The 14,255-nt window shown below is 34.7% G+C and overlaps 2 protein-coding genes across 6 annotated transcripts; one reads left to right on the top strand and one right to left on the bottom strand.

Annotated features, from left to right (window-relative positions):
* The first annotated feature begins 5,354 nt into the window (after window positions 1–5,354).
* LOC109161027 (serine/threonine-protein phosphatase PP2A-2 catalytic subunit-like) lies at window positions 5,355–10,228 on the top strand. 5 transcript variants are annotated; one of them, XM_019309324.1, is made up of 7 exons: window positions 5,355–5,588; window positions 5,687–6,016; window positions 7,254–7,368; window positions 8,922–9,030; window positions 9,120–9,197; window positions 9,623–9,814; window positions 9,912–10,228. In XM_019309324.1, the coding sequence occupies exons 2-7, from the start codon at window positions 5,764–5,766 to the stop codon at window positions 10,083–10,085; spliced, it is 921 nt and encodes a 306-aa protein (XP_019164869.1). In that variant the 5' UTR covers window positions 5,355–5,588; window positions 5,687–5,763; the 3' UTR covers window positions 10,086–10,228. The 5 variants fall into 5 exon arrangements, with proteins under 5 accessions (XP_019164869.1, XP_019164870.1, XP_019164873.1 ...); XM_019309325.1 differs by lacking the exon at window positions 5,355–5,588 and adding an exon at window positions 6,483–6,694 and having other exon boundaries at window positions 5,687–6,394; XM_019309328.1 differs by lacking the exon at window positions 5,355–5,588 and adding an exon at window positions 6,483–6,694 and having other exon boundaries at window positions 5,687–6,407.
* A 614-nt stretch (window positions 10,229–10,842) lies between these two features.
* On the bottom strand, window positions 10,843–13,274 carry LOC109161028. Its single transcript, XM_019309330.1, has 3 exons — window positions 12,946–13,274; window positions 12,016–12,276; window positions 10,843–11,111 (listed from the first exon to the last, which is right to left on the bottom strand). Exons 1-3 carry the CDS (start codon window positions 13,144–13,146, stop codon window positions 10,995–10,997), a joined length of 579 nt encoding a protein of 192 aa, XP_019164875.1. The 5' UTR covers window positions 13,147–13,274; the 3' UTR covers window positions 10,843–10,994.
* Between the last annotated feature and the right edge of the window lie 981 nt (window positions 13,275–14,255).

Here is a 14,255-nt window from a genome sequence, read left to right as displayed (position 1 = left end):
TATCATAAATTAATTATTGCAATATCATTTATGTTTACAACGAGAATAATTAAAGAAAAAATAAATAAATAAAATATGTGAACCAATGATCATAAATAAATTAATTATTGCAATATCATTTATGCTTTGGCCTGGAGATTTAAAGTTGCTCACCTTTGGTTAATAAGGATGGATGTGTCCCTTCCACTCAACCACAAGCTCCAGGTTCTTAGTGAAATGACTTTAATAAAAGTAAAATCCTCATTTACAACATTTCAGCCCAAATTAACATGAATATTAATTAATTAGTAAAAAAAATAATAAAGCTTAATTGGTAACAAAATTTTATATGAAAATTAACCAATATTTAATGAATTTTTATCACAAATTAAAGTCAACTTAAAAAAGAAAATGGTTATCAAATTTTGAGAATAATTAAACCATTATAATTGTAAGAATAACAGAAACAAATTCTGCGTAATAAATGAGAAAATCCATTAGAAATTTTATGTAATTTTATAAGGAAATAATAATTTATTAATTATTATTGACACCAATCTATATTTATACTATTAATAAAAGTAAAATCTTCAATTAAAATGACTTTCACCCTTCTGATACGAGATTGCCCTTCAAGTTCTAACGAAAACAACTCATGTTGATGCTCGCATATGCCACGACTATCAACAAAAGTCAGGGTCAAACACTAACTCACGTTGAGTTATTACTGAAAAAATCAGTCTTTAATCACGGTTAATTGTATGTGACTTTTTCCCGAGTCACCCATCCTGATGGTTTGGTGATTTTAACTCTAGACGAGGATGGATAAAATTGTGTTACTACTACCAATGTTGTCTACAAAGAGATTTTCAATAATGTATAATTCAAGTCATTGATATTATGGTTTTTTATATATAAAGATGACAAAATTGCTATATATCTACATAGAAAATATATCTTCCGTATAAATAATTTCTATAACTGAATTGCTAGACAACGAGCTAATTAGCCCAATTAATACAAATTCTAAACACTGATATATAAAATCTCTAAAGTTGCAGCACCGAATGCGTATATCTACACGTTAGCTATTAATTGGGCAATTATTTACTCAAATTCAAGCATTGATAACATCAGAAAACATAATCGGTGCAACTCAATTCTTCAATTATATTATATAATATTCGATGTTATAATTTATACAATTGTATATCGATCTAAATATTTATAAAATATTATAACAAATTCATTCCGTGCAACGCACGGGCGCAAATACTAGTTAAGACAAATAAGTTCTCATTGCCTGGGATTGCCTTGTTTTGCTATTACAAGCGTAGGGAGTTGAAGTATTCCCTATGAACATGTATAACCTCATATATATATATATATATATATATATATATATATATATATATATATATATATATATATATATATATATATATATATATATAACTAATGCTTGTTTTTTTTTAGAGAAAGAATAATAATTTTGAAGTTGAATTCATGTGAGTCTTTAATTAGCCGTATGACGTCTTCAATTCTGACTTATCAAGAATTTCATCCTCCTTGTGATGTCTTCAATAAGTCTTATCTCTCTTAAACTCGATGTGGCAGATTGGCAGCTTCCCTACTCATCCATGCATGTTCCCCAACCATTTCTGAAACCCCACTTCAACCAAAATTCACTAGCCCATATTTTTCAAGAAATCAATTGAATAAAAAAGTAAAAATGAAGCGTGACTTGTACTATAGAATTCTTAACCGAGAATCCGATATCAAACCGAGAATCCACGTCACCACGTCAAATTAAATCTGCTAACAGGATGATGAGAACTGTATAATCTGAAATTCATTAATTAACAGAGTCATTGGATACAACAAATAAATACAAGAGAAGAGTTACAATTTGACAAGGACACATAGAGTCCTAATACTCCTCCTCAAGCACAAGGTGATCTAGAAACATGTTGCTTGTCATGAAGAAACGTAAAACGAGGTCCTAGGGGAACTTTAGTAAAAATATCTGCAAGCTGGTCTTTAGTAGGAATAAAATTAATTTGTATCTCTCTAGCAGTCACTTTGTCCCGAACAAAATGATAATCAATCTCTACATGTTTGGTGCGAGCATGATATATAGGATTTGCACACATGTAGGTAGCACCAAGATTGTCACACTATAAATTGGGCACAAGAATATTGTCAATACCAATTTCACGCAGTAAAGATAGAATCCAGATTACCTTAGCGCATACAAATGCAAGAGCCTTGTATTCAGCTTCAGTGGAAGGCCGAGCTACAGTTTTTGTTTCTTACAAACTCAAGACACGAGATTTGAGCCAAGAAACACATGCATCAAAATCAATTGTGGACTTACAATCTTCAGGACACTCAGCCCAGTCAGTGTTTAAGAAAACATGAAGATCATTTGCCACAAACTTACGTATACGCAAACCAAAGTCAATAGTGCCTTTAACATACCTCAGCACATGATGTGAGCCAAATTGTGCATGTTTCTAGTGTTAGTTTGATTATATTTGTTCGGTTTAACTTTATGAAATTGTTATTTTAATTGCATATTCCCTTGTTTTCTCATTAAGATATGATTTTACACTTGATTTAAATGTTTTACGATGTTTGTTAGTGTTTTGGAACCATTGTAGATCAATTGCAAAAGTAAGGGAAGTTTTAGGACGAGTTTGGAGCCAAAACAAAGTCAAGGTGAAGCTAAATAGGTGGCTAAAATGCTTCAAAGAGAGCCAAAGAGTGGTACTTTCAATGGATTTGATCACAAGAACAAAACAAAGAAAAAGTGGAGCAAAAGACCAAAGAGTTGAAATTCCCGCTGAATTTGACGACACTTTAGTATTTTGATCATATCTCACTCTTGGAATGTCTGATTCAGGTGATTCATGCGCCATTAGAAAGAATATTCAATAGGCTACAACTCTTATGAAGATATCAACGTCTATATCAGAATGAAAAATGGTCAAAATAAGCCTGCAAACCGGACCTACGTCACTGGGCGAGATTTTGGAAAGTTGTGTGGAAATTTCCTAATCCATTCCTACTGAACTTCAACTATAAAAAGTCCATCTTCCCTCAACCCTAGGGCATTATGCTGTGTTTTGGAGACAATAAAGAAGAGAATTGTGAGCTACAAGTTGTCTTTGGAAGCAAGAAGAAAGCTAGGGAGATTTGGGAAAATCACTTGGTTTATTCTTGTACTCTCTTTGATAATTTGTAAACTCCTTATCTTTATTATGTATTGCATATTAGCTATGCGTGGCTAAGTTTCTTTAGAGATTCTTGGGTAAAAAGTGTTTATGAACCTATGTGCTTGTTTCTTAGATTCTTAATATATTGATGTTTGGGTTTTTAACTTGTGTTTTGAATTGTTGATGCTAGTAGTTAACGACCGTAATTACTTGTTTCATAGCTTTCTTTGTGTCATAACGGGAGTTAAGCATAATTTAGGGCACACACAATTGCACTTAACTATTGCACCTTGGGAGATGACAAATTAGTTGAGGAGTTTAATTCTTGATTGTTGCATATCGGGAGATGGTAGTAGTTAGAAATTTATCATGAATGCATGTTCTTATATTGTTTAGTGTTTATATCACGGGAGTGAATATTCACTTTTTTTAGGTTAGAGATTACGGGAGTAACTCTTTCGCTTGTTGCATCTCACACTTGTTTAAACCCAGAATTAATATTGCACTTTAATTTGGCACTAGGTGATTAAAGACTTGAATCCCTGGAATCTCATTCTCTCTCTATTGTTTTTCACAAACCTGCTACTTTAATTTGCTTTGTTTTAAGTATTTTAATCCACCATCCATGATATTCATTACGATTAGCTTCACAAGAATAGATTAGTAGCTAGTGCTTAAAACGCCCAACTTTCCTGTGGATTGATAACTCGTTACTCTGAGTAATTATGTGTTTGAGAATTATACTGCAATTAACACACGTTTTAGTTGAGCCCAATGAGACACCGTAGAAGCCTGCATGTGCTGACAGACAAGTCAGGACGGGTGATAGTTATATATTGCAATGTCCCAGCTAAGCTCTGGTACTGAGTAGGATCTTCATGCAAATCGGTGGACTCAGGCGCCGAACGTGGAACATGAACGGGAGTGGCAAGCGGTTTACAGTCTGTCATACCAGCACACTTTAGTATGTCAGTCATATATCGACGCTGCGAAAGCAACAATCCACCAAGCTCTCGTATCATCTCAATGCCTATAAAAAACCAAGGTGCTCCCCGATCACGAATCTTAAATAATGTTGCAGACAACAAGACATTCACCAAATTCGGGTCACTACCCATAACAAGAATATCATCTACATACACCAATAAGTAAACATATGCAGAACCCTGTGAGTAATAAAATAGAGAGGCATCCGATTTTTAGGCCTGTAAACCAACTGATAACTAAAACGTATGCAAATGATTAAACCAAGCTCTAGGAGTCTATTTAAGACCATATAAGGAATGCTTCAACAAGCAAACATCATCTGGAAACTGGTTATCAGTATAACTTGGTGATTGACGCATATAAATTAAACAGTCTCAGCCAAGTTACCATTTAAAAAAGCATTATGACCGTTCAATTGACGAATAACCCAACCAGACAACAAAGCTAAAGAAAGAAGTAACATGACAGTTGTAGGCTTGATCATTGGCTGAAAGTATCCAAATCCCTTTGTTACCAAGTGAACCTTGTGACGCTCAGTTGAACCATCAACCTTCCTTTTTGTGTGAAAAAATCCATTTGCAGCCAATGACATTCATACCGGGATGAAAAGAAACCAGATGCCATGTTTGATTATGAAGAAGGGTTCGGATACCCGGTAGCCTGTGTCTAACAAGTGGGCTTAGAAGGACAAACCTTAGCAGGCAAATTAATTTGTTAAAATTATTTGTTGATGACTAATTTGTGAATTATGACATTGTCGAGGGACGATTGTGATAATTTACTCTATAAATTATTGACTAAATTTTTATAGTCCAATGGTACCAAGTTGAACTTCGAGGTTGTGGGTTCGTTCGAATACGCCGACTTTAAACAACTAAAGTTTATAAAAGTCTTTAGAAGTTTATAAAAATTAAGATTACATACATTTCTTTAATATTGGACATATATTTTTTGTGTGTATCGCGTATATAAAATAGTAATGTGTATATATATGAGGTGATATTTTTCGGAATTGTTACTATTAATTAACTACTGCTTGATTTTGCATTTTGTATAAATTTGTATTTATCATTTTTGTTCTTTTATTATTCTTTTAATCAAGATTTAATTTCTTGATTTTCATGTTCTCCCCTAACCCCTTGCAGTCGCACACATGCACAAAGTCAGTCAAGCGCACACGGCACATCGCTCTCTCTCTCTCTTTCTGTTTTGAAATATATAATGACGTAGGAATTTGTTTAGAAAAGGTTTGCTGCATTTTCTAATTTTCTAGAGAGAGAAAGAAATTGAGAATGGAAAATCTGAGGAGTATGGAATGATTGGGTGAGCGAAACCCTAAAGTTGCGCAATTTTCTGATTCAGATTAGGTGTTTATTGTATTTTCTGCTGAAATTTCAGTCTCGGGTACGTGAGAGCTCATTGATTTGTTTGTTTATTCAAATTATTATCTGCTCCAGCTGATCGTTTTGAATTGTTATTCGATTGCGGTGAAAAATTTTCAGATCGGTGGTGGAGGGAGAGGTGTTGACGGGAATTCCTGGAAAAAAAATAGTACGGAGTATAATAAAAATAATAAGAAATGCCTTCGCACGCGGATCTAGATCGGCAGATCGAGCAGTTGATGGATTGCAAGCCGCTGACGGAGGCGGAGGTGAAGACGCTGTGTGATCAGGCGAGGGCGATTCTGGTGGAGGAGTGGAATGTCCAGCCGGTGAAATGTCCGGTCACCGTCTGCGGAGACATTCATGGGCAGTTCTACGATCTGATCGAGCTTTTTAGGATAGGCGGCAAATCTCCTGACACCAACTACCTTTTCATGGGAGATTATGTTGGTGAGTTTCGGATATCCTATCTCGGATTTTCAAGATTTTGACGGTTGTATTTAGTAGGGTACTAAATGTTGGAGCTGTGTACATAATAGGTAAGAGAACTGTGTGAACTGTGAAGTGGTTTGGATTTGCTGAGTCATATGAGAAATGATCCCTTGGATTGATGTGAATATATTCATCTTTGTAATCTGAAGTTGATAGCGTGAAAAAAGATGACAACTTAGCAAATAAGATTATAAGAACTTCTGAAAGTTTCAGAAGTGTAGTTTTCCTGAATTGGAATGTGATCATTTTTTTTATTCCATGTACATCTATGCTGTGAGTGGGAGCTCCTATGAGGATACAAGCATGTTATGGCTAAAAGTTGAGGATGCTTTAGACGTACTATCACCGAGTATCCTGCCATTATTCTACATTTCCACTTCTGCAGTCTGCCTAACCTTTCAATCTCCGTTTTTGTGCTTCGAAGGATAACATACAGTGTTTGGATGATGGTCTGGTACTGTGACTTATGGCAGGATGTTTACACTGGTGGATGAGTTGAATGATGTATCTTCATAAACAAGGCGCTAATTTTACTATGAGCAGGCAATGTTTGACCAAGAAAAATGATTGCTAAATATTTTGCTAGGATTCCATCATTTGGTTGTGTACTGCTGACCTTGATGTGTATGTCTCAAGGTCAATATGAAATAGATACAGTTTTACTAAATATTTTCTAGAATCTGGCTCCATGCAAATTGGTTGTGGTCTTGTGGACTTGTTATAACATCCTTGTGATACTTGGACAATGTTTTTCATGCCACAGAGTCTAGTCAAAGAATCGTTGAGATTGTTGACAAAAAGGTGTTAACAACTTTTTTTTTTTTTTTTTTTGTATTAGATTCAGGATGTATCCATGTATTTCACTTACGCACATTGATACGTTTAGTCTACTCTACTCTAGGTGCTTACTCAAGAAGGAGCCCTTGGAATGAGTTTTTCTTTTTTTCTTGTGTCTGAAATATCCATGAACAAAAGCTCAAATCATCTCATAGACTCATATTGATATTAGTTTTGCAGAACCTACCCTTATCTTTTGAAAGTTTGTGTACTCTATAAAATCTTGGACAAGTTTGGCTGTTTGAGTACTTATAACACTGTGTCTATGATTGGCTAACTGTGTTTACTTTTGAGTTCTTTGTTTGAACGTTGTTATATATCTAGCATCCTATTAATAATATTTGTTTGTTAACTGCAGACCGTGGGTACTATTCAGTGGAGACTGTTACCCTTTTAGTTGCTCTGAAAGTACGCTACAGAGATAGGATTACAATTCTTAGGGGAAATCATGAAAGCCGGCAAATCACCCAAGTGTAAGTCTTTTATTGGCTGAATAGTGCTTAACACTATTTTATAATAAATAACAGAATGTTAGTCCTGAGTGAAATACATGTTCTAGATATAGTGAGATGATTGGAAACATTATTGGATTGGTTGTTATGTCTATTATTTGTTTTTTCTTATCTTGAGTTTTAAGGGTCTTGATTACTTGTGTCTTATTTTGGTATTTCCATAATTAAGTATGCTACTTTCATATTCCAGTTTTTACATAGTTAATAATGTCATTATGTTATAGATTGATTGCATCCTTTATGGAAGTGGATTTCATAACCATGATCTTGGATAGATAGATTGTAAATGAGTTTGAGTTACTGTTTCCACCAAATCAATTTGAACATTTATAGATATTCCACCTATTCTACCAAATTATTTCCAGAATATCTCATTTTTATTCTCTTTCCTTAATTAATTAATCAATTTAAATAATTATTACCACACATAACACGTTATAAATCACATCACACAATTAATGTAAAAAAAGAAAAAATTTACAAAGTGAAATATACATTAAGTATAACAAGAGACACAATTAGCAAGTTTTAACCCCCAAAATCCCAAATCTCTAAAGACAACAACATGCTTACCACCAACTAAGCTGCCTCAACCTTCAGTGACCTTCCTATATAATAATATAGAAAAATACCACTTGAACTCCCAAAATCTCATTGTTATTCTCTTTCCTTGAACAGAAGATGTGAAACCTTATGTAGGCATTCAATTTAAACATACTTATGTTGCTTCACTCTTACTCAAGTAGTACTATGCTGATCGGGAATAGGGATAATTAAGTGCTCTTACGTGCAATAGGATGAAGTTTGGCAAAATTTTCACAAAGTGAAGACTTTTCAAATTTTGGACTAAAGTGGAATAGTATTTAAAGTCGAAGGACCAAAAGTGGAATGTTTTATGAAGTCAAACACTGGTTGGGAATGCTAATATAGTTGAAGGAAAAAAGTGAATAAATTCAGTTGTAAATTATTAAGTCCCACATTGAAAAAATAAGAGAAAATATATCGGTTTATAAGAACATGGGTTAGACTAACTAATTGGTTGGATTCAATCTTTTAATTTGGTTTGGCCCATGTGCATTATAGCCCAACTGAGTGACCCTAGCTCAACCTTAGTTTATAACATAAATATTATGATGCAATGGATGCTTCAACCTTCGATAGACCATTGGGCTAATACCCTTTGATCGTTATGTAATGAAGTAGTGCCATGCAGGCCTATTTTCAGCTCTGAGAAAAGAAGTGTAAGGCTGCATTTGTCTTCCCTTAACTAGGCGGCGTGATGCGAGAGCATTTCACATTGTTTCTGACCCTTTGCTTCAAAACATTTAGATTTACATATTCAAAACTCTATTGATGTGACCAGTTCTAGATACCTACATCTCGATAACTTTCAGCCGTTTCAGGGAGTTGTCTTCCCCCTTATGGTTAAATTTTTGTTTCTTATTTGTGGAATACTGCAGTTTTTCTTTTTGGATTCAGTTGAAAAATAATTCATGTATCTCATTTCTTGCCAGTTATGGTTTCTATGATGAATGCTTGAGGAAGTACGGAAATGCAAACGTTTGGAAGTTTTTCACTGATCTCTTCGATTATCTACCTCTGACAGCACTTATTGAGAGTCAGGTTTGGAATGTTACTGTACAATGTACAAATATTTCATCCATATAATCTCATGACAGCACTGTCCTCACTCAACTTTTGTGAAATTGTAGATATTCTGTTTGCATGGAGGACTTTCACCATCTCTGGATACCCTTGATAATATCCGAGCTCTGGATCGTATACAAGAGGTACAACTTGTAGGCGTAAAGCTTGTGATGTATATTTTTTTAAAACTGTTTTAGCAAATGGCTTCTCTCTCTCAACAGTCTACTTCAGTGACTCTGCCTATTTTTGCTCATCCAAAGCTGTACAGTAGTATCAGCAAGGGTTTGTCTGGGGTTCAACTCTATATATGCTTTATGATTATGTGTTAAATGAAAATTGTTCATAGGTGTTGTGTGATTCACTTTTCTGCTCTTGAAATATATGAAGCCTCTGCATTAGAAGATCCATTCAGCCAGGGCTATTGATTAGTATATTCATCTATAAAGGCCTATTCACTAGTAGTTGTTCCTATGCTTTATTGGTTTTAGGTATGTTTTGTTATGTTTTCAAGTTCCACCCAAGTTGGTGTTTTCTGTAATTCACTCAGTTCATTTTGAGGGTTTTATAGGTCCCCCATGAAGGTCCAATGTGCGATCTGTTATGGTCAGACCCGGATGATCGGTGTGGCTGGGGAATATCTCCCAGAGGAGCTGGCTACACCTTCGGACAAGATATAGCTTCTCAGTTCAACCACACCAATGGGCTCACACTCATTTCAAGAGCTCATCAGCTTGTTATGGAGGGCTATAACTGGTGTCAGGTTCGTGTACCTACCCCTTTTGCAGAACATAACTTGGAGGGTATCTTTCCTTTCAGCTAATTGTTCGTTTTATGCCATTTTTAATACTTGGGTGCAGGATAAGAATGTGGTGACGGTATTCAGCGCTCCAAACTATTGTTACCGGTGTGGCAACATGGCTGCCATTCTAGAAGTCGGGGAAAACATGGAACAAAATTTCCTTCAGTTTGATCCTGCTCCTCGGCAGATTGAGCCGGACACTACAAGGAAGACTCCAGATTATTTTTTGTGATTATCTTTGTTAGTGCTTGCCGTGTCATTGTTTGTAGTTTTCAGTGTTAATGCCAACTTGTAGAGCTAGAGCTATTTACAAGTTTTCCTTTTGTTCTGTTAATTCATACCCACCCATATAAACTCTTTGTTGTTGTTGTTCTTGCTGGCTGTTGTTTTGCTTTTTGTTTTTTTTTTTTTTTTGTTTGTTTGTTTGTTTTTTTTTTTTTTTTGGTTTATTTATTTATTTATTACTTTGGCGGGGGATAAGGGTTGGATATTCAAGAACTTACAAGTCAAGATTGAAAGAGGGGCGAAATATATTCACCAATTTTGCTTTTCCACTTTTTTTTTTCTTCAAAAATTATTTATTTATATTTTTGGGGTTTTATTTAGCTTCCAAAATGTTTTCTGGTGTCTGCTACGTTGAGTACAATGTTACAGAAGGTGCTAGTCGGGTATACGGGGTGCCTAACGCTTAGGCTGTAGAGTATATTGTTTTCACTTTTTTCACTTAAGACTACGAGTTGTTAGATTGTTATAATTTTCAAACTAGTCAACTGCATATATTAGTTGTTCATAGGTGTTGTGTGATTCACTTTTCTATCCTAAATTCATTGATAAATACACCAATCTAATTACAATTAAATATAATTAATTACAATCTTTTTTAATCGTTACTCTCTGTCCTATTTTATTTATCTTGGGACCAGGTAACACTGTAACAGTACCCGTAGCGGTTGAAAGAATTGTATTCGCAGCCTCTTTAAAAAGTGTAATTGAATGAAATTTGATACATTCAGAAAAGAGGCTTCTGTTTGTGGTTCATAAGTATCAAAATTACAACATCACTAAGACAACCTTCTTTACAAGTTCAAACCATTCCATGAGCTAAAGAATTCCTAACCTTAAATCAATGAAGACGTTTGATTCAAAATCGAGAACTGTTAGGAACCCTTACAGGTGCACCACCAGGAACTGCATTGGCTCGCTTTCTTTTGTAATATATAGCCGAACCACTAATCATCAGCAAGCCCATCATTATTCCCTGAGAAATGGTTTGAAGCATGATCAGAATGAAGTAGATATATCCATGTAACAAATTGGCAATTTGAATAAATCCAACACCACACGTAGAAGTTGCAAGAATGAGATATGCGATGAACAGAATATTTATTGATTGCATATAGTCTAGTCTTATAGCCTTGAACCAAGTGCAAGTGGAATTTACGAAAGTAAATCATAGCATATGGTGTGCAATAAAAGACTTCAAATTCATAATCTTGTCCTGAGAGTATAGCTAGCAGCCTATCATTTTAAAGAACAAAGCTTGGGAAGTGTGAGAATTAGTGAACTCTCGGCTCTGATTAGCTTCAAAGGTATGGACTGCAAAACTAGAGTAAACCCTAGCATATAGTTCTTCAAAGCCACAAATTGCACATGAGATGCTTGCACTATTCAATCATACTGATAACAGAGTGAAAACTATGGCAGGAAATATATTCCTATGCATTCCTTATTTTCTACTCAGGTAATGAGTTAGACTTGTAAGAAAAAGGAAAAGCAATCTTAGATTAGAATATTCTGTATAAACAATTTCCACAGTTAACCCAAATTGCATTCCTATGTCTACACATATACAGGATATAGGCATCATATCTTTTGGAGTGACGAGGGAAACCTGCAACCACTACCTGAGGGTGTGCACTGGATAAACCCCGCCTTGTGACCCTAGTTGGCAAAGGACCACAATGACCGGCTCAAACCAAGAATGCTGGGATTCGAACTCGTGACCTTGTGCTTACAAGTTCGTATCCTTAGCCATCTTGGCTGAGGTTACCCCTAAGGCATCATATCTTTGGATGATGGTAGGGATGAGTACAACCAAATTTTAGTACATGCCCCTGTAAATAATTACTCTTTTAAGAGGTGTAGCAAATGTATGTACATACCTCAAAACCAAGTACTGACACCCTCTCTTCACTAACTGGTGTAATACAGCTCCTGTAAGTTATGTAAGCCTGCAAACCACTATCGGAAGTGGATGAATCTTCCAACAAACTTCTTTCCCTTATTGTATAACTGTGAGTTTCTAATGTAGATCGACTCTTTTGCATTTTCTTGCTCTTTGCGTCCTTAGAACCGTCTTTAATTTCTTCACATTTGAAAGGAATGCGATATCCGGTTTCGCTACATCGATACTTTTCATCACTCTACAGGAAACAAAAGGGGAGTGCTAGTACACACCGTCAAAAGACACAAATTTCCCGGTCCCCAAACCTCACCAAGGAAAACAGCATTTAATTAATGTATTGCACTGAGGTTTGGTTCAGCCATTCAATGGTGAAAGATTGATCTTTTTTATATATATTGGATTACTGCCCGAAATTATTATAGTAGCTTGTTTTGTTTATAAATATCACATACTTGAGCAAGACATGGCTGACCTTATTATAAAAAAAATATTCCAAAAAGACATTAAAATTGCTTTCAATCTTATACCAGGAAACAACTTCTCCTTTAAGTTCTCAAAAAAAAAAAAAAAAAAAAAAAAAAAAAAAAAAAAAAAAAAAACCTTCTCCTTTAAAGAAACCAACAAATACATGAAATTTCATAAGCATAAGCTTCGGCAAACTCCAGTTTCCAAACGCATAAACTTTTCCAGTATCCAGTTCAAACCAGAGTTCAATGCATACCAGTCAGATGATCATTATACAATTAAGCAAACTACTCAGATCAATTAACAGAAACTAACAACATACTCGAAATTGAAACCGTTGCACTCAAAAATCAATTATCCACCAGTATATGAAATTCAATTATCAAACTGAAAATAAAACTAGTAATTTAAACAAAAATGCCAGAGAGAGAGAGAGAGAGACCTTTTCGGAGTAGGCACAGGGAACGCAGGGACCAGAAGGAGAGCAGTCGAAGGTGACGTTTCCTCCATTAGGGGTCTCCTTGAAGCTCATCATCATTCGGCGCGCATCTCCTCCTCCAGAGCTTTCCACGAGAGAGGGAGCTGAAAATACGGAGATAACAATAAAATAGAGAAGAATCGCCGACGTGCCGGAAAACTTCATGTGATTTGCTTTTCTCCGACGAACGTCTACCGCGACTGTCACTTCTGTCTGCCGGTAGCGGGGATGGTGAATGGATCCTTTCTCAGATCTCCGGGAACTTCGTCTAAATGTATCCCCCACTATTTTTGTTTATTCCAATTTGCATCAAGGGTTTCTATAATTCCACTTTTCACCCCCTACTTACAATTTTTTTTTAAACAATCTAAAAATCTCAATCAAAGTTATATCCCTCATTTATGTCCATGTTTTTAATGCTAATCATTTTGTACATTGTGCTTTTAGAGTTGTACTATATAATTTTTTGAACAAAAATCACCTACCGTTATAACTTCCGTTATCTTTTCCATTATTGTTACCATGCACATGCATCCACCATATATTTTCTTATATTCTTTAATGATAATAATATTTGTAGACATTATAGATTGGATTATTATAATAAATAAATTATTTGAGGATTTTAATTAGTAGGGATTTGTTAGTTATTTTTAAAAAATATAAATATTGAGCATATGTTTTTACGCATCGCGCATATAAATGACTAGTAAAATTATAAGGGTGAAATAAGCGTTCAAATTATATGAATTATGCAATTAAAACTTTAAACTACAATTAAAACTTCAAACTTGTAAAAAAAAATGTAATAATTGTTATGTACCATTTTACATGTTACCTTTAGATTACCAATTACTACTTGTTGATTACATTTTAAAGTTAAATTGGCATGTTAACGTGGTTTACATGTGTTTTTAAAGTGACGTGATGTATTACATTTCTAATAAAACAACAACAACAATAACAACAACAAAGCTTCCTCTTCTATGAAGACCCCATCCGTGAAAGTCAATATATAGTAGACAAGGTGCAGTAAACTTCTCGAATTCTCCATGAAGTTAAAAACATTATCATTGTTTGTATACTAACATTAATTTTTCATTTTCAACCCTATGTCTCTTAAGAAAAGAGGGCAAATGGGTTACATTATAGATATACTAGACGAGTTTCATTTTCATCTCTAAAAGGAGGTAACGGTAGTGTGCTACCTTCACTTTCGCCTTCTTTTGGGAAGAATCATTGTTGCTTAGAAGAAGACAATACAACTTCACCTT

This window comes from Ipomoea nil, unplaced genomic scaffold (assembly GCF_001879475.1).
Source record: "Ipomoea nil cultivar Tokyo-kokei standard unplaced genomic scaffold, Asagao_1.1 scaffold2921, whole genome shotgun sequence".
NCBI classification, from domain to species: Eukaryota; Viridiplantae; Streptophyta; class Magnoliopsida; order Solanales; family Convolvulaceae; genus Ipomoea; species Ipomoea nil.
This window is presented reverse-complemented; position numbering and strand designations above follow the sequence as displayed.